This window comes from Dasypus novemcinctus, chromosome 19 (genome assembly GCF_030445035.2).
Source record: "Dasypus novemcinctus isolate mDasNov1 chromosome 19, mDasNov1.1.hap2, whole genome shotgun sequence".
NCBI classification, from domain to species: domain Eukaryota; kingdom Metazoa; phylum Chordata; class Mammalia; order Cingulata; family Dasypodidae; genus Dasypus; species Dasypus novemcinctus.
The window spans coordinates 2,569,141-2,587,638 of NC_080691.1; the positions used below are offsets into that span (position 1 = coordinate 2,569,141).

General features: G+C 40.5%; 1 protein-coding gene across 5 annotated transcripts in view; it reads right to left on the reverse strand.

The window, feature by feature from the left end:
• Positions 1 to 17,846, reverse strand: part of LOC101431117 (zinc finger protein 791-like) — a 67,049-nt gene extending 49,203 nt beyond the window's left edge. For 2 of the 5 annotated variants that reach the window (XR_011646454.1, XM_071209701.1), the window contains exons 1-5: positions 17,722 to 17,846; positions 11,236 to 11,409; positions 3,999 to 4,084; positions 1,777 to 1,903; positions 368 to 433 (exon numbers count right to left, since the gene is read on the reverse strand). Coding sequence is in view for 4 of the 5 variants with exons in the window: in XM_071209701.1 (XP_071065802.1) it covers positions 368 to 433; positions 1,777 to 1,903; positions 3,999 to 4,031 (226 nt within the window). In the remaining variant the exon portion in view is untranslated. Of the gene's footprint in view, positions 1 to 367; positions 434 to 1,776; positions 1,904 to 3,998; positions 4,085 to 4,920; positions 5,032 to 11,235; positions 11,410 to 17,721 lie in introns of those variants that run through there. The other 3 variants (XM_071209704.1, XM_071209703.1, XM_071209702.1) reach the window with 3 other exon arrangements.
• Between the last annotated feature and the right edge of the window lie 652 nt (positions 17,847 to 18,498).

The following is an 18,498-nucleotide window of genomic DNA, read 5'->3' on the forward strand; positions in this document are numbered from 1 at the left end:
AGGGAGGTTAATAGAGGGTTGACCTTATGCACACCTCAGCAGAGTCCCAGAGAGAAATAAAGAATAAACGAACCCGGGTATTGGTTCTTCTGAGGGCTACAAAGACCCACAGGTTCTATGGTCATGGCAAATGGAGTTCAGTGCCATGTCAGTTGGCCCTTCTTTGGAGTTGGTGTTTCTGTGTGATGGAGCTGGACTCAGATGTGATCTCTTTTTCCAAACCTTTCCTTTTACTTTACCAGAATTGTAGTTGGTGCTGGGGTTTAATATATACCCAGGGGATCTGAATCTCTGGACTGACCATGTGATAGCCAGGCCCTGAGCCTCAACAGACTTCAGCTCCTACACTCTGGTTTATTGGACTTACCCCACTCAGCTAACATGGAGTTGAAGAGGGTCAACCACCACACCATGGAGCCAAGAGTGCCTGCAACTGAAGGCAAGAGGATTGCATCCAGAATCCATGTGGAATCTAAGCCCCCTCTAGATAGAGATGTGGCGTGGACACAACCATTCCAACATCCACCGGATGGGGGAATAGAGTATGGATTAGAGTGGACTTACTGATATTCTATTCATGAACTATTGTGATTAGGAATTGAAGAAAATGTGGCATTGGTGGGGAGAAAGTGGCCATGGTGGCTGCTGGGGATAGGGAGTGGGAGGAAGAGATGAGATGTGGGGGTGTTTTCGGGACCTGGAGTTGTCCTGGGTGGTGCTGCAGGGACAGTTATCAGACATTGTATGTCCTCCCATAGCCCACTGGGTGGAAAGTGGGAGAGTGTGGGCTATGATGTGGACAAATGACAATGAGGTGCAGTGGTGGACAGAGATATATTCACCAAATACAGTGAATGTCTCATGATGATAGAGGAGATTGTTGTTATGGGGGGAGGAGTGGGGTGAGAGGGATGGGGTATATGGGGACCTCATATTTTTTTAATGTAATATTAAAAAAATAAAGAAAGACAAAAATAATTGTGGTCAAGAAGATTAAATTCTATTGGGCTGAAACTACTCAGCTAACATGGAGTTGAAGAAGGTCAACCATCACAACATGGAGCCTAGAGTGTCTACAACTAGAAGCGGGAGGAGTGCATCCAGTACCCATGTGGAATCTAAGCCCTCACTTGACATAGGTGTGCAATGGACACAACCAATCCAATGTCCACAGAGAAAATGTGGAATGGGTGTGGGAACGGTAGCCATGGGGGCTGCTGGGTGTGGGGAACGGGAGGAAGAGATGAGATGTGGAAGCGTTTTCGGGACGTGGAGTTGTCCTGGATAGTGCTTCACGGACAATTACGGGACACTGTAGATCCTCCCAGGGCCCACTGGATGGAACGTGAGAGAGTCTGGGCTATGATGTGGACCATTGACTATGGGGTGCAGTGATGCTCAGAGATGAACTTACCAGGTGCAATGGATGTGTCATGATGATGGGAGAGAGTGTTGCTGTGGGGGGAGTGGGGGGCAGGGGCAGTGGGGTTGAATGGGACCACATATTTTTTATAATGTAATTTTAAAAAAATAAATAAATAATTTAAAAAAATGAAGAAACAAATTCATTTAGGGATTGTTTACACAATATAAATGTATTACAATTAAAAAATATAAAAATATAATGTAAGAAAGATTATACAATTTGGAGAAGCTGATTTAGATACCTGAATTAAAAAATGGAAGATGATTTATGATCAATATATAGGTAGATCAGATAGATGTTACAAAGAAAATAGATAGATATAGCTGGTAAATAAAGTTTGAGAGTCTCACCTACTGAGACCAGGTTACTAATATTCTCCCGCATCACTTCTCTGAACAGCTTTCTTTGGGTTGTGTCTAACAGGTTCCACTCTTCCTGGGTGAAGTCTACAGCCACATCCTTGAAGGTCACTAACGCCTAAAAAAATCACAGAAATTTGTGTTCACACAGGGCTATCCTTACCAATGTTTCGAGTGAGATGTACAAAATAATACCACTAAAGAAGCAGAAATTGTATATATAAAACTCAAAAGGTGATGGGGTTCCAGGAACATCATTATCAATGCTGAACTTCCATCTGCCTTTCAGATGCACTCACAGGCACATACACACTCTGAACCCACAATACCCCATTGTAAAAGAAAATCACATGACATTGGTTGGGTATGACATACATCTGGAAATATCCCACTAAATTTGTAATTATGCCTCTTTCTGCTAATTACTGTTTTCCTTTGAGCATTAATAATAAATCAATATTTGTTTTAGGAAATTTTAAGTAAATGTACAGATATAAGGCAAGCAATATCCATTATATACATATTATTTTGAAAAATGGGTATGGTAAGGTTACTCCCCTATATAGATGAGCTCACTTTCCTCTCATTTATAAAATAATTTAAGAATATGTTGTGCATTTTGGCAAATGTAAGTCCATGTATCAAGTGCTTTCTATCTAAATTCAATTCAGACGTCTATTATTCATTGAAATGGCAGGGACCCTTGAAAACATAACCAGAATTCTGCAAAACTGAATAGGATTCAAATCAGTAGGTCCTGCTTTCCTCAGTGCTACATAGCTCAGGTATTCATTGTAATGCATAAATACAGATGGTTCAGTGTCACAAGCCAGGGACTCCTGAGAGAGTTGTACTGATACATGGCCTTAGACTGACCATTCCTGTGGTAGGAGACCTCCCAATCTCAACTTTTTCTGGAGTGTACAAAGATCAGTTTCATTGTCTCACTTTTATCTTCATCTCATTTGTCTGTGAAACATTAAAACAATCTTGTTCGTTGCCTCTGGCCTTTACTAATTTTTAAAAATTTTCGCTGAGACATAAATTTTATTCTACCTATTATACAGCTTCTGAAACCACAGACAAAATGAAGGAAAAAATAATTCCTATACATAGCATCCACTTATAAAATTTGAATAAATTTGATTTAGAAAATTGAAGTGGGGAAATTTGAGCAAGAGTGGTAAGGAGAATTGCAGTTGTTTAGAAATTATTTCAAGGAAAGTGTATGTGGCTCAAATACGTGGCTTCCTGCCTACCACATGGGAGGCCCTGTGTTTGGTTCCTGGTGTACCCCTAAAGAAAATGAGCAAGACAGCAAGCTGTCATTATGGGCTGGCATCGTGTGCTGACACAACAAGATGATGCAATGAAGAGACAATGATATGATGGCCTGGCATGGCAACCTGATGCAACAAGATGATGCAATGAAGAGACACAAATAGGAAACACAGTGAGAGATACAACCAGCAGGAGAAGGGGTGGCTCAAGTCATTGGTTGTCTCCCTCCAACATGGGAGGTCCTGGGTTCAGTTCCTGGTTTCTTTTAAATAGAAGATGAGCACACAATGAAAAGACACAGAGAGTAGACAGTGAGTGCAAACAATGAGGAGGAGTTAATGAATATATTTCTAAAATCTTTTTAAAAAGTATTTCAAAATGTAAAATATATTCCATCAAAACTTTTAAGAAAATTAAAATTGGAGGAAACAAATACATTATTCCTAATTTCATTTAATGTACACAACTTCTCATGCACTTCTGACAAATATATCTACCCCTACACTCCAGTACCTGTAATGTTGGGCTGACTGCATGCACAGCTGAAAACTCAGCATCCCTTCTGACTGTAAACATCTCTTCTTACTCACTTCTGTCACCACTATTCATCATATGGCCAGGCCAATCTCAGGCACTAATATGATCCGTGATTTCATTATTCAATGAGGCCATGGGATGGGTGAGAAAAAGAAAACTTCTAAAATCTTCTCAGAGAATATACACAGGTTTAATGGTAGCTTTAGCCAACTCTTGTAATTACCTTGGAAAATTACTCATTGATCTGTACCTAACTTACCATAATGAATAAAGAGTCCTATGTAAACTTAAGCTAAGATCCTTGAATAACTCCTGAATACACTTGGAATAGTCACACCAATAGAAGAAATCTTCCCATCTGATGGCAACAGAGGTGCAAAGAATTACCTACTTACATGGGATTGCATTGCCAAAACCTTAGCTGGCATCTATCTTCCTCTGGATTTTCACTCACAACCAGATAAGCAGAAGGACAGCAAAGCTGAGAATGGAGAAAGAAATATTAAGATTCAAATCTTGACCACAATTTTCTAGGCCCCCCCATCTTGAATGCCAAAACTTTCACCTAAGAGTATCCCCTTCCCAGGCAAAACAGAACACAAGGTATGCTCAAGAGAAATAAGGACTCTCCTTTCCCAGGGTCAGGATGTTGGAGATTTTATCTTCTCTGGCTAATAAAGATATGATTGTCTTCATATTATAGATAAGAAGATGAAAATCCATGAATTGCAATTATTAATTAGCCCATGATGTTCAGAGACTTTTAAAAAAATATGCCAGTTTTACTCCTTTTTTGATTGTAATAGCTTTCTTTAAAGATACTTAGATCACATAAAATGTTACAGTAAAAAATATAAGAGGTTCCCAAATACTCCCACTCCCCACCACCCCCACTCCTCTGACATCAACAAACTCTTTCATCAATGTGACACATCCATTGCATTTGATGAATATATTTTGGAACACTGCTACACAGCATGGGTTATAGTTTAAGTGTAGTTTACACTCTCTCCCAGTCCATTCAGTGAGTTATGGCAGGATATATAATGTCCTGCATCTGTCCTTGCAATATCATTCAGGACAACTCCAAGTCTGGAAAATGCCCCCTTATCACATCTCTTCTTCCCTCTCCCTGCTCTTGGCAACTCCCACAGTCACTGTCTCCCCATCAATGATACAGTTTCTTCCATTGCTAGAGTCACAATTCTATAGCAGAATACAAGTGCACTTTAGTCCCTATTTTATTCATTCATTCTGAGGACCCTGGGATGGAGATGTCCACTCCACCTCCAAAACAAGAGGGTGCTTAGTTCTTACATGGATGTTGTATGGGATTCCTTCTTGCAGTTGTAGACGCTCTCAGTTCCCTGGTGTGCTGGTTGACAGTTCTCACCTCCCTGTTAGCTGACCTGGGTAAGTTCAATGAACCTGAGAGCAGATGTTACAACTCTGCTGAGGTGAAACGCTGCATGTAAATGCATTTCCTTCCCCCCAGCATGGGACATGACTCCCAGGGATGGGCCTCCCTGGTGCCAAGGGATTACTACCAAATACCAGCTGGTGATGCAACTGGAAAAAGACTGGATTAAAACAGGGAAATGGTAAAGACAATGAGTTTATATGGTTAAGGGACTTTGGAATGAGTCAGAAGGTCATCAGAGGGATCACATTTATGCACATCTCAGCAGGATCTCAGAGAAAGCCAAAGTAGATACAACCCCAAATAGTGGTGCTCTTGAGAGCTACAGAGACACCTAGGTCCTACGGTCATGACAGATAGCATTCATTGTCTTGTCAGTGGGCCTTGCTTTGGAACTTGTGCTCCTGAATGTGATGGAGTTGGGCTCAGATGTGACTTCTCTACACATGCCTCTTCTGTCATTAATGAACCTGTGGTAGGGGCTGGGCTTGGTGTATGCTCAGGAAGACTTGAATCTCTGGAGTGTCCATGTGCCAGCTCGGCCGTGAGCCTCAGCAGAGTTGTTAACACCTGCTCTCTGGTTCACTGGAGCCTTTTAATTCATTGCTGATTCCAAAACATAGGTATCCCTAACCAAAATCACACCTGTAATTGGGTCCTCACCATAAAAGGAAGCATACTGGAATCTCTGTTATAAATATTCCTGGTTTTTCACAATAGCACTGGCTCTCTGTTGGAGATTTGGACCCAAAGGTTATCGGGAATGAAAAAAAGAGAAAAAGAGAGTGAAAGAAAGAGAAAGAAAAAGGAAGAAAGAGAGAGCTGGGATCAGCAGGTCTGTGAGTAGAGACTCATCAGACAAATTTATTGTTTACAATGGGCTCTCTATATACCCCAGTCTACGTGACAACAAGCAGGAACACATAGCCTGTGTAACAACAAGCAGCAACATGTAGCCTATGTGACAACAAGCAGCAACATACATTAACTATCAGCATTACCCATAGTCTAAGGAATTTTTAAAAATTCTTATCTCAAGGAATAAAGTCTAAGTGTTCTATTCACTACAAAAGGTATGTGCTCATCTTTTCTTTCAGCCTTTAACAGCTTCATCCCATTTGCTGGGAACTCTTAATTACCGCATTCCTTAGGTTGCAAGCATAGCCATGGAGACAGCACGTCTCTCCTTGTGAGGCCACTGTGCCTCAGTTTCCAACAACTCTCTCACATGCATTTCTGATTTCTGGATTCCCCATTCCTGCTCTAAGAACCTGACCTTCTGGACTCATTTGTCCTAAAACATCTTTATTCTTCCTTATGTACAATGCAGCCCACTCAACACTGAGTTCTCCATCCCACCCAAATATATTTGGAAATCAACTAAGAAGCTTAAGACTATATATTATTAAAAGAAAAAAGAAAAAAAGAATATATATATTATTATGAGGTTGATCAAACCAAAGATTAGCTTAATCATTTGTACCTCAATTCCAGGAAGAAAATGATTATATTCAACATGTTTGGGGAATTATATATATTTTTAAAATTTAATCTTCTCAGTAACCCAACTGATAAAGTCTAATTTACTCATTTAACAAATGTCCTACATTAAGGCTCAGAGAGGAGAAGTAAAATGACAAATTTATATGGCCACTGAAAAACACAGATTGAGTTTGAATTTTCTCTTCCTGTATCCCAATTTCAAATATCTTAAGGGTTACATATCACACCTAGTTATTACATGGAAAGTCACTTCTCATTTCAATATTCAGATCCTCACCCTGTTGTCAAAAATTCCTCTTCATAGAGTTTGTTACTTACACCCATGAACAGCAAACCTCTTCAAGGAAATCTCCTTTTCACTGAACCTGTTGTCAGATTTTCTCTATGTTCTTGGCTAAGCTGTAAGAAATTAATTTCAAGAGCAAGCTGGGTTAGGCAGGCCAGTAACTTATTAGGGAATGATCAGAAGAGAAATGGGAGAAAATAACAGATCATGGGGCCCAATAAAGAGGAAGGGGCTGAAGACTGGTAAAAAGGGTTGACAGACTACAATTCCAGATTACAGATCATAAATCCCCAGGTTTACTTGTGTATTGATTGAGCTGAGGGGTGAAAAAGGCCAGAACAGGGGGCAGAAGGCAAGAACAGGGGTCAAAAGGCAAGAGAGGGTCAGCTGGCCTTTGCATTTGCTTTTAGAACCATTAATTGTAACACCTTTTGCTAATGACAGGAGGTAGTCCCAGCTGTTTGCTGTTTGGATTGACTCCCCCACCATTCAATCCCCCAGGAGGGACCTATGATAAGGCCCCTGGAGAACATCCAGGGCTTCTCCTAGCTTCCAGAGGAAATCTCATTCAGAATGGGATTCTTGCCAAGTTTCTCCAGCAGCCATCTTGGGAGTACCAATTTCCACATGTGCAAGGGTAGTGGTTTTTCTGCCAGGTTCCAGATACAGCAATTGATTCTCTAACTTGCCTGCTTCAAATCTACTTCCCAAACATTACCTCCCAACTTATATAGTATTTACTGCCATATGTATTCCAAGCATGCATATTTCAGCATATGTTTCATGAGAATTTTTTAATTTTTTAATTTTTAATTTTTAAAAAGAAACTTAGATCATATAAATGTTACATAAAAAATGTAGGAGAGGGAAGCAGATTTGGCTCAACTGATAGAGTGTTCACCTACCACATGGAGGTCCAGGGTTCAAACCCAGGGTCTCCTGATCCATGTGGTGAGCTGGCCCACGCTCAGGGCTGCTATGCACAAGGAGTGCCATGCCATGCAGGGGCGTCCCCTGTGAAAGGGAGCCCCACACACAAGGAGTGTGCCCTGTAAGGAGAGCCATGCCACGTGAAAAAAAGTGCAGCCTGCCCAGGAGTGGCACCGCACACACGGAGAGCTGACACAGCAACATGATGCAACAAGAAGAGACACAGATTCCCAGTGCCGCTGACAAGAATACAAGCACACACAGAAGAACACACAGTGAATGGACACAGACAGCAGACAACTGGGGGTGAGGAAATGGGTGAGAAATAGAATAAAAAATAAATCTTTTAAAAAAATGCAGAAGATTCCCATGTGCTCCACACCCTCCCCTCCCACACTTTCCTACATTAACACCATCCTTCATTAATGTGGGACATTTGCTGCAATTGATGAACACATATTGGAGCATTGCCACTAAGTGTGGATTATAGTTTACATTATAGTTTAAACTCTTTCCCACACATTTTTGTAAATTATTACAAGATATGTAATGGGGGAAACGGACCTGGCCCAGTGGTTAGGGCATCCGTCCACCACATGGGAGGTCCACAGTTCAAACCCCGGGCCTCCTTGACCCGTGTGGAGCTGGCCCATGAGCAGTGCTGATGCGCACAAGGAGTGCCCTGCCACGCAGGGGTGTCCCCCGCATAGGGGAGCCCCATGTGCAAGGAGTGCGCTGATAAGGAGAGCCACCCAGCGTGAAAGAAAGAGCAGCCTGCTCAGGAATGGCGCCGCCCACACTTCCCGTGCTGCTGAGGACAACAAAAGCGGACAAAGAAACAAGACGCAGCAAACAGACACAGAGAATAGACAACTGGGGGGGGGGGATTAAATAAATAAATAAATCTTAAAAAAAAAAAAAGATATGTGATGGCCTGTTACATCATTAGCACAATTCCAAAGTCCCCAAAATGCCACCATATTGGACTTATTTTTTTAAACATATTTAGATTACATAAATGTTACATAAAAAATATAGGTGATTCCCATACCCCCTAATCCCCACACATTCCACTTTTTTCCACATTAACAAAATCCTTCATTAATGTGGTACATTCATTGCAATTGAGGAACACATTTTGTAGCATTGCCAATAAGCATGGATTAAAGTTGACATTGTAGTTTATTTACACTCTCTCCCACACAATTCTGTAGGTTATGGCAAGATAAGTAATAGCTTGTTCTGTCATTACAATGTCATTCAGGACAATTCCCAATTCCCAAAAATGTCCCTATATGACACCTGTTTTCCCTCTCCCATCCCTCAGAACCGCCAGTGGCCGCTCCCTCCACTTAATTTCTTCCACTGCTAGGATCACAATAGATCTATAGTACAATACCAGTAAGTCTATTTTAGTCCGTAGTTCATTCCCCAATCCTGAGGATTCTGGGATGGTGATGTCCATTCCACTTCAAATTAAGAGAGGGCTGTGATCCAGTAGGGCTGATGAGTGGAAATTTCTTGCTTGCAGTTGTAGCCTTTCTTGGTTCTTTGGTATGGAAATTGTCCATTCTCACCTTGTTAGCTGCCCTGGGTGTGACCAATGAACTGGAGAGTAAATGTTGCAACTCCATTGAGATTCAGGGCCCAGATGGAACAGGACAGACCAAAGATTTAAGTCTCTTGGGTGTACACCTACCAACTCTAATACTAATTATATGTTCAAATAGAAGGACAGAAGAGCCATGTGTAGGGAAAACACAACTGAGTCCAACTCTATCACCTTGGGGAGTATAAGTTCCAAAATAGGGCACATTGGCAAGGCACCAAACTCTTGACTTATCTGACCTGGCCATAGCATCTGGATGTCTTCATCAACCTCAAGAGCCCTGCTATTTGGAAAAGTATCTACTTTGGCAGTTAATGAGATCGTGCTGAGACATGCATAATCATAACCTCTGGAATGACCTCCAAACCCACTTTGAAGTCTCTTGGCCATATAAACTTATTTGTCTTTTACATTTTCCCCCTTTTGGTCAAGGTCTTTTTCCAAGAACATTTCTGATGTCACTGTATTTGCCTGATGTGTCAAGAGATAACTTACTATTTCCATATCTGCACACACAGGAGGTGACTTTAATTTTCATGTTTATTACTGCATGTGACACAGCACATTACTAGCCTCTCCAACTGAATTGCAGGCTTTCCTGTTTCTTTTTGAAGTCATTACCGGCAACTGCTCTCTCTTATCACACTCAATCACCTCATCATTTAACCTTATTGTTTCTCTTCTTTTATGAACCCAAATGCCCCTTGTGCCTATTTCATCTCTTGTGCCTGATCTCCTTTTCCTTCTTTCATAATCAAGCTACATGAGCACTTTTATGCTTTACTCACAAACCTTAAAGGATGAGTTAGTAACATGACAGGCTTCCACTTAAGTAAATCATGCTACCATCTCCAATAAGCTCCCCATGAATAAATTCAATGTGTGTGCGTGAGTCTATAACTTGGAATTAAAGAACTGGGCCTTTTGGGAACTTTCTTTTTCCTAGACTTCTCTGACATCTCAGTCCCCAGTGTATTCCTTCTTCTTGTGCTCTGCATGACCGTACTCAAACAGTATTCTTAGAACTCAAGGCTGAATTGTAATGTAGCCCCCTTTCTCTCCCACTTCTGTACACTATCATGACAATCACATATCTATTCAATTACTTGAATTTACACTAATTTGGTAAAAACTGAGAGTGTACATCTGTATTTATATAGGTAAAGGCAAAAAGTCCAACATAACTCAAGACAATACTACCACCATGAGCCAAGAAATTTAAAATAAATTCTCTTTTTCTAGAGTTAACTTTCTGATTAACTTAAATGTTAATCAAGATGAATATAATCAAGATATGCCACTTTAACAAAATATTTCCTTCAAATTAAGTAATTTTGAGTTAGGACTCCTCCAGGCATCCAAGCATTGAATAAGAATTCATTTCTCAGAAACACTCAAACACATTCATATTAGCTATTATTTCAGCACTGAACACTATAACCACCCTTCATTTCAGGGAAATCCCCTCAAACAATTTCCCACATCATCCTCATGTTCTTTTAATCTTTGTTTTATCATTTCCTCAGAGATCTCTTCACGGAACCCCAACCAAAAGTATCCTTTGCCCTTCCTATTGCCTATATTAAAATTCTACTGTTCCTTCATATCACTCATATAATTTTTTGTTGTACAATTATTCATTTGTTTGTTCCTATTTTGACCTCTCCCCTGGTCTAAATGCACAAAACCCTTCCTTGAGTGGTAATATATTAAACAAATTTCCCTGTGGCAATGAGCAAATAATTATAAATCCAGAAATATTATATATCCACAATAATTTTACCTCACCTCAGATAGCCTTTATCCAACTGCCTGTAGTGAAATTAAATAACACATTCTGATTAAAAAGTAAATCATTTACAAAATAAATGAGGACTCTCCCACCTGGTTAAAATTCTCTCCCTTATTCATGAGAATCCAAATGGACTGAGAGTGCAGGGAGACCAAGTATTAATGAGGCTCCTTTCATTCCAAGTGGAGTTCAGAGCTTCTTTGTCTCTAGAAAAACACCATTTTGATGGCAAACTCTCTTTCAATGTAGTTATAACAGCATCAGTCCTATAATTCAAAAGATACAATTAGATAAACACAGATGTTTGTTAAGATAAATCTTCTTGACACACCTTGTGTCATTCACTTCCTTCTAAAACTCTCAAAAACAACGTTTCTCATACCAGGATCCCTTCCCTGCCATTGTTGAAACTCACTGTGATCCAAAATTTCTTCAAAAGTGAAGCCCAATATATTGACAGGGGACACGTGCTTGGCAGGGAGTTCTACAGGGTACATATCCAGGGTACATAAAATTGTTTGGATATTTTCATAGTGGTTACAGTTAATAAGAACAACTGAGGGAGTGCTGAGTTCCTAGCCAGGGGGCTCTATCACAGTCCCTAAAGGAACAGCAACAATCCCCCAAGTGCAACAGCAAAGACCAAAAAAGAATGAAGGTCCAACAATAAGCCCTTGATACTAATGACTATGCTTGTGAGCCTGTGCACCTAAAATAAGAACAAGGCCTAGTGCTGCAGGGTGCCTAAGAGAGGCCTCCTGAGAGCCTCCATGTTGCTGAAATGTGGCCAGTCTCAAAACCAAACTCAGCATGTAAATGTGTTGCTTCCCCTCAGTGTGGGACATGACCCTCCAGGGGATGAGCCTCCCTGGCACCGAGGGATTACTACCAAGTACCAGCTGATGATGTAATTCGAAAATGACCTTGAATAAAAGGGTCAACTCGGACCAGCAGAATATCTCAGTCTACATATAATACCAGGAGTTAAAAATGCTTTTTCACCTTAATAAAAGGGGGAAATGGAAAGGATAAATGAGTTCATATGGCTATAAGTCTCCAAAAAGAGCCGGGAGGTTTTCAGAGGGGTTGCCCTTATGCACACCTCAGCAGAGTCCCAGAGACAGATAAAGTAGATACAACCTCAGGTATTGGTTCTTCTGAGGGCTACAGAGACCCACAGGTTCTATGGTCATGGCAGATGGAGCTCAGTGCCATGTCAGTTAGCCTTACTTTGGAGTTTGTGTTTCTGTGTGATGAAGCTGGGCTCAGATGTGATCTTTGTCCACAAGTGTCTCCTGTTACTGTTACCAGAACTGTAGTTGGTACTGGGGTTTAATGTATACCCAGGGGACCTGAATCTCTGGACTGACCATGTGATAGCCAGGCCCTGAGCCTCAAAAGACTTGCAACTCCTACACTCTGGTTTATTGGACTTACCCCACTTAGCTGATATGGAGTTGAAGAAGGTTAAACACCACACAAGGGAGCCAAGAGTGCTTACAACTGAAAGCAGGAGAATTGCATCCAGCATCCATGTGGAATCTAAGCCCCCTCTTGATATAGATGTGGAGTAGACACAACCATTCTAAGGTCCACAGGATGGAGGAATAGAGTATAGATTAGATTGGACTTACTGATATTCTATTCATGAACTATTGTGATTAGTAATCGAAGAAAATGTGGCATTGGTGTGGAGAAAGTGGCCATGGTGGCTGCTGGGGGTAGGGAGTAGGAGGAAGAGATGTGATGTGGGGGCATTTTGGGGAACTTGAGTAGTCCTGGTTGGTGCTGCAGGTACAGTTACTGGACATAGTATGTCCTCACATGGCCCACTGGGTGGACTGTGGGAGAGTGTGGGCTATGATGTGGACCATTGACCATGAGGTGCAGCAGTGCTCAGAGATGTATTCACCAAATGCAATGAATGGCTCATAATCATAGAGGAGGATGTTGTTATGGGGGAAGGAGTGGGGTGAGGGGGCTGGGGGTTATATGGGAACCTCATACTTTTGGAATGTAACATTAAAAAGATAAAGATAAAAAAAAAACCTTTCCACTTTTTCAAAGATAAGTCACACTTTTATGGCTTTTGCTTGTCCTGGGCAATTACTCTAAAGCACCTATAGCAAAAAGTTTCTTACTAATCTGTATATCTAAGAGGAACTGAAATCTACCAATATTTTCAGTCACCCATGTGACTATATAGGTAGAAATATTTGTGCTAAAGAAACAAGGAACATTTTTATTGTTCTAGAGTATGTATACTTTACTATCAACCACATACTGACTCAATAAGATAGCCATCTACAATTTTCTTTCACCGAAAAGGATGAACTCTGTGCTCTTACCCAACCCTGCCTTCCATCAGAAGGAAATTCAGTTACCAGTTATAACAGGGGTTCTTAACCATTTTTGTTCCAAGGAGTCCTTTGCCAGTCAGGTGAACACCATGGACCCCTACTCAGAATGTAGCAGCAGATAATTTTATGACACTCAACATCACCATGTCTTTAAATTAAAACTTTCAATTCAAACTCAAAGACCCCCTGAAAACCTGCCCCTGAAATCTCCACAGACCCTGGTTTAGAGCCCCTGATCTACAGTGATTTTTAGCATGCTCTGGAAGCAAAGAGGGTTCCTCCTATCTGGCATGCTAGTTGAAAATTGTTGACAAGTGAATTATCTCCTTTCTGCCATTTTATTTCCATCTACTGCTGCTATCATTAAGATAAAGGCTTACACAAAAAGGACTGACCGTGAGTATTTTAAAAATGCACTTGCATATTTTCATGCAAAAACAGACACTAGTAAAACAGGTATAGTTATAAACTTAAATTAATGCTGTTGAAATTAACTGAAGAACCTAGCCTTTACACTCCTAAAATTTTACCTTACACCCTCAGTTTATTAATAGCATATATTTTAGGAAATTCAAATTCTCCCCATATGAAATTTTTCCTGGCAGACCTATCTCTGGGAATAAATTGAGAACACTGTCATACAATGACATGACCCAATTTGCAAATCCTTAATGCATTATGCCAAAGATTACCTTCAACAAGTAAAGGACACTTTTCCTGTCTCACATGACTGACACTCCATTAATCATAATATGACACCAGGATAACGGATCTACTGGAAATCACACATACAAATACAGATCCTGACTAAAAGGAACCCTGCCAGGTACTCAAATTAATGCAAATTAATTATATGGTATTGAGCCATGGGTCAATGCAAATTAATTATATGGTATTGCAAATTAATTATATGGTAATTAAATATAATGCAAATTAATTATATGGTATTGAGCCATGGGTCAACATTACTCAACAAAAAAAAATGTTCTATCAGACTCCTGGACTAATTATACAGAGTTAAAAATCCAACTAGCCAGGAAGGGAAGTAGGCAATGTCACAAAGCAGACTCTTATCCCCAAGGTGATAGATAAAATCCTAGCATAGATGCTACCTTACTAATATTCATAATGCATAAAATCTTTATATTTCATTATGCTTTGCCCTTGTACTGGCTTAGAAAGACAATGTCATTGTCTGTTTCTACAAGGACTTTTCAAAGCAATGTAACCTTATAGACTGTTTGAATTGTCACCACAAACCCTGATATATGCACATTGCAAGGGACCCCACAGTTCTACCCATAACAAATTTCTTTTTTATCCCAAATGGTGCACTTTCTTCAGATCAAACTGCACCATTTCTTTCATATCAGATATGAATACTAGACCCAAGTTTTCTTTATTCTGCTTTAAAATTTCTTGGACCTGGAACCTTGTAACCAAGAATTAAGAATTAGCTTAAGTTTATGATTAATGAATCATTACACAGATTTTTTTTTCTCTTATTTTTTCACTATATTATAGAATAGTCTAAAATTAATACCTGAAATTACCAAAACTGGCTAGGTCAAACTCACCTTTCTTTATGGTGATTTCATATTAGCCACATCCTTGTATGAACATAATATTGTGATAGTTATTACAGTCTGATCTTACTTTTCTTTACGGTTATTTGAAAACTAGGCTTGTGTATATTTTTACTATTGTGATTATAACCACTCCACCCTCCCCTGTTTGAAATCATAAAAACCCCAAACTCCTCAAAATCAAGGAGGCAGATTTTTGGGCCCTTGCTAGACCAATGATCTCTTTGCTTGCCTAGCAAATAAACTTTCTCACCTGGAAACCCAGTGTCTCAGGAATTGGTCTTTAAAGTGTATTGGAAGGAAAGAACCTGTTTTTGCTCAGTGTAAACCACACAATAGACAAAACTGATAGACAATTATAAAGATTTATCATAGAAGAGTTTGGAAAACTTGCCATAATAGTTCACATACCCCCACAAACTACAAGTTAACATTAACAATGCATGTCTACTTTCAGGTTTGGGTTACTGGATCTGCAAAATATTCACAATACAAATAATTTTTGGTAAGCTTTTCATTTATAGTCTCAATAACACAGACCCTTGGATACTAAGGACAAATGGCAGTATTCCTACTAAAAAATCTATAAACAACATCACATTGACTGTATTTACATTGTTCTGCCAGGAAATAATTTTTTTTTAAATTTTCTAAGATTTATTTTATCTATTTCTTTCTCCCCTACCCCATTGCCTTGCACTTACTGTCTGCTCTCTGTGTGTTCTTCTATGTCTGCTTGTCTTCTCTTTAGGCGGTACTGGGAATCGATCCTGGGACCTTCCAGAGTAGGAGAGATGTGCTCAAATCTTGTGCAACCTCAGCTCCCTGGTCTGCAGCATCTCTTACTGTCTCTCCTCTGTGCCTCTTTCTGTTGCATCATCTTGCTGTGCCAGCTCTCTGCATGGGCCAGCTCTCAGCACTACACTCAGGCAAGCTCACCATTATGGCCAGCTTCCTTTTCAACAGGCAGCCCTGAGAATCAAACCCTGGACCTCCTATATGGTAGGTGGGAGCAGAATCACTTGAGCCATATCCATTTCCCCAGGCAATATTTTTGTTTTGGAAATGTTATCAGATACCTGACTGGGTTGTAAATTACCATTACGGTTGATAAAATGCCTGGGCAATGTGCAGTTGGTCACCTCACAGTCCTTTAGGAATTTATAATAAATCTGAAACTTCTCACTGGGCTACTCCCCTCAAGCTACAACCTCAGGGGAAAGAGAATTTACCCAGGGAGGTAATGATTCTGGGTTTGGGTCTTTGGGCAGATTGCTGCTACCTTGGCTTGGGGCTAACACAAATGAAAACACAATTAGAATAACAATCGGAGAAATTACTGAATGTACTGCTAAAACTATAGCTGCACAACAACTCATTAGATTTATTAGCTTAACTTGTTACTTATTAGCTGAACAAGGAGGCACTTTTGTCATTGCCAACACCACCTGTTGTATTTGGGTACACACTTCTGTGGAAGTTAAGGTAAAATTAAATGAAATAATTAAATGCACTACATGACTTAAACAGGTAAGGCCTTCCTTCTGATCACTTTGGTTTCATTTGGGTCAAAACATGGGAACTGAGTTTAGGCATATACTATGAGGTGGGCATTTGGACATTTTATCACTCATAATATTCATTATAATCTCTCTGGTGGACTGTCTGTCCCAAAGATTTGAATGTGTGTCACCAACCACTTGTGACTCAGTAAATTATTTCTTTATGCCTGGGATGACCTAAAAATTATGATCATGTTAAAACTGACATCATGATCACCTATGAGCCCAACATGAAAACAACTAGCAAATATTATCACATTTTTTATCACAACTCTCAATTTTTATCACAACTCTCAATGGCTGACAGCCAGATCAAACTGGGGTAAGTTAAATAAATTAAGTAGACCCTAGATGGAGACCTTTAAGCTAAGCCCTACATCAGCAAACTGAAGCTTAACTTAATTCCTATCTCTTACAAGCCCTCCTTTCCCCAGTACAAGAAACATAACAGCCTGCCATAATTTGCCAGTTTCTCCCCTCTTCCTTCTTCAGGAATCTCGATCTGTTCTCTTTGTTTCTGTATAGAATTTTGTCCCCTGCTCCTAAGATTTGTTGACTCTTCCTCACTCAGTGCCCCACGTTCCTTACACTTTTCATTTCTGGAACTCTCCAGTCCAGCAGGAGTTCAGTTTAATCCTCCCTCTCCGTTTTCCTCTGTGAGGCTTTTCTGCCTAAAGTTTCTTCCCTGCTAGGTTAACCTGCCTCGGAGAGTCATTGCAGAAAGGCGGGACCCTCGGAAAGGTCCAGTCTGCATTTAGGGAATTCAACCGGCAGAAACTGGATGTGGTGACTTCGCCGCTCAGCCACAGCCAATCTGCTGAGATTTTATTCCCCAACACCCCAAAATGGGGGTCCTTTTGCTTCCAGCACCCCGCAGCAAATGGTTTTCAGCACTGGGTCTCTGTGCCTGGATACGCACGGGGCCCCAACTCACTGCTGTTAGTTCCTTGAAAACCTCTTTCCCGGGTGAGAGGGGTCCAGGCCGCTTGCTGCAGAGCCCAGAAGCTTCGCAGGGCCCCGCTGAGAGGGAAGCGAAGAGCACCAGTTGGTGCCGGGTAGAAGTTTCCTACCTGATACTTTTCTCTTTCTTCAATTCGGCGTTTGTGCAGCCCCTCTCCAGCCTCTACCAACCTCCAGAGTCTCTGCGGAGGTGTTTCCCGGGTATCGCTTCCGTCGCTGGTTGATGACGTCACCCCGCCACGACTTTTTTTTTTCAGGAGGTACCAGAGATTGAATTCAGGACCTCTTACGTGGGAAGCAAGATTGTCCCATGATGATGGAGGAGGTTGTTGTTATGGGCGGAGTGGGGGTGAGGAGGTGGTGGGTATATGGGGACCTTATATTTTTTTAATGTAACCTTAAAAAAAAACAAAAAAGAACTCACCCATTGAGCTATGTCCACTCTCCAAAGAGCGTTGGTTTATTTCACTTTTTAATTTTGCTTTTAGAAGGTCCACGGATTGACTCGAGGGCCTCCTACATGGGAAGCAGGAAATTAACCACTTGAGCTACATCTACTCCCTGGTTGATTTTTCACTAACTTTATCTTTACTTCAAAAAATAAAATAATATACAAAACGTGGCTTAACAAATTATGAAAGCATTAATCTAAAAATTTCTGTCCGGTCACATTTATCATATTTAATCCTAAAAGCAAACACAATTATTTCTCCAGTGTTCAGAAAGATACATAAATGAGCAGAGATTGGTTAAATGACATGACCTACATCTCCTTTTTAATGAAGGAAATGAAGAAAAAAATGTTTACTCATATTCACCTCTCGTAAAACTAAACTCATTTTTTTTACCTTTAGCATTGATACAGTACCTCCTTTTCCTTTCCTACA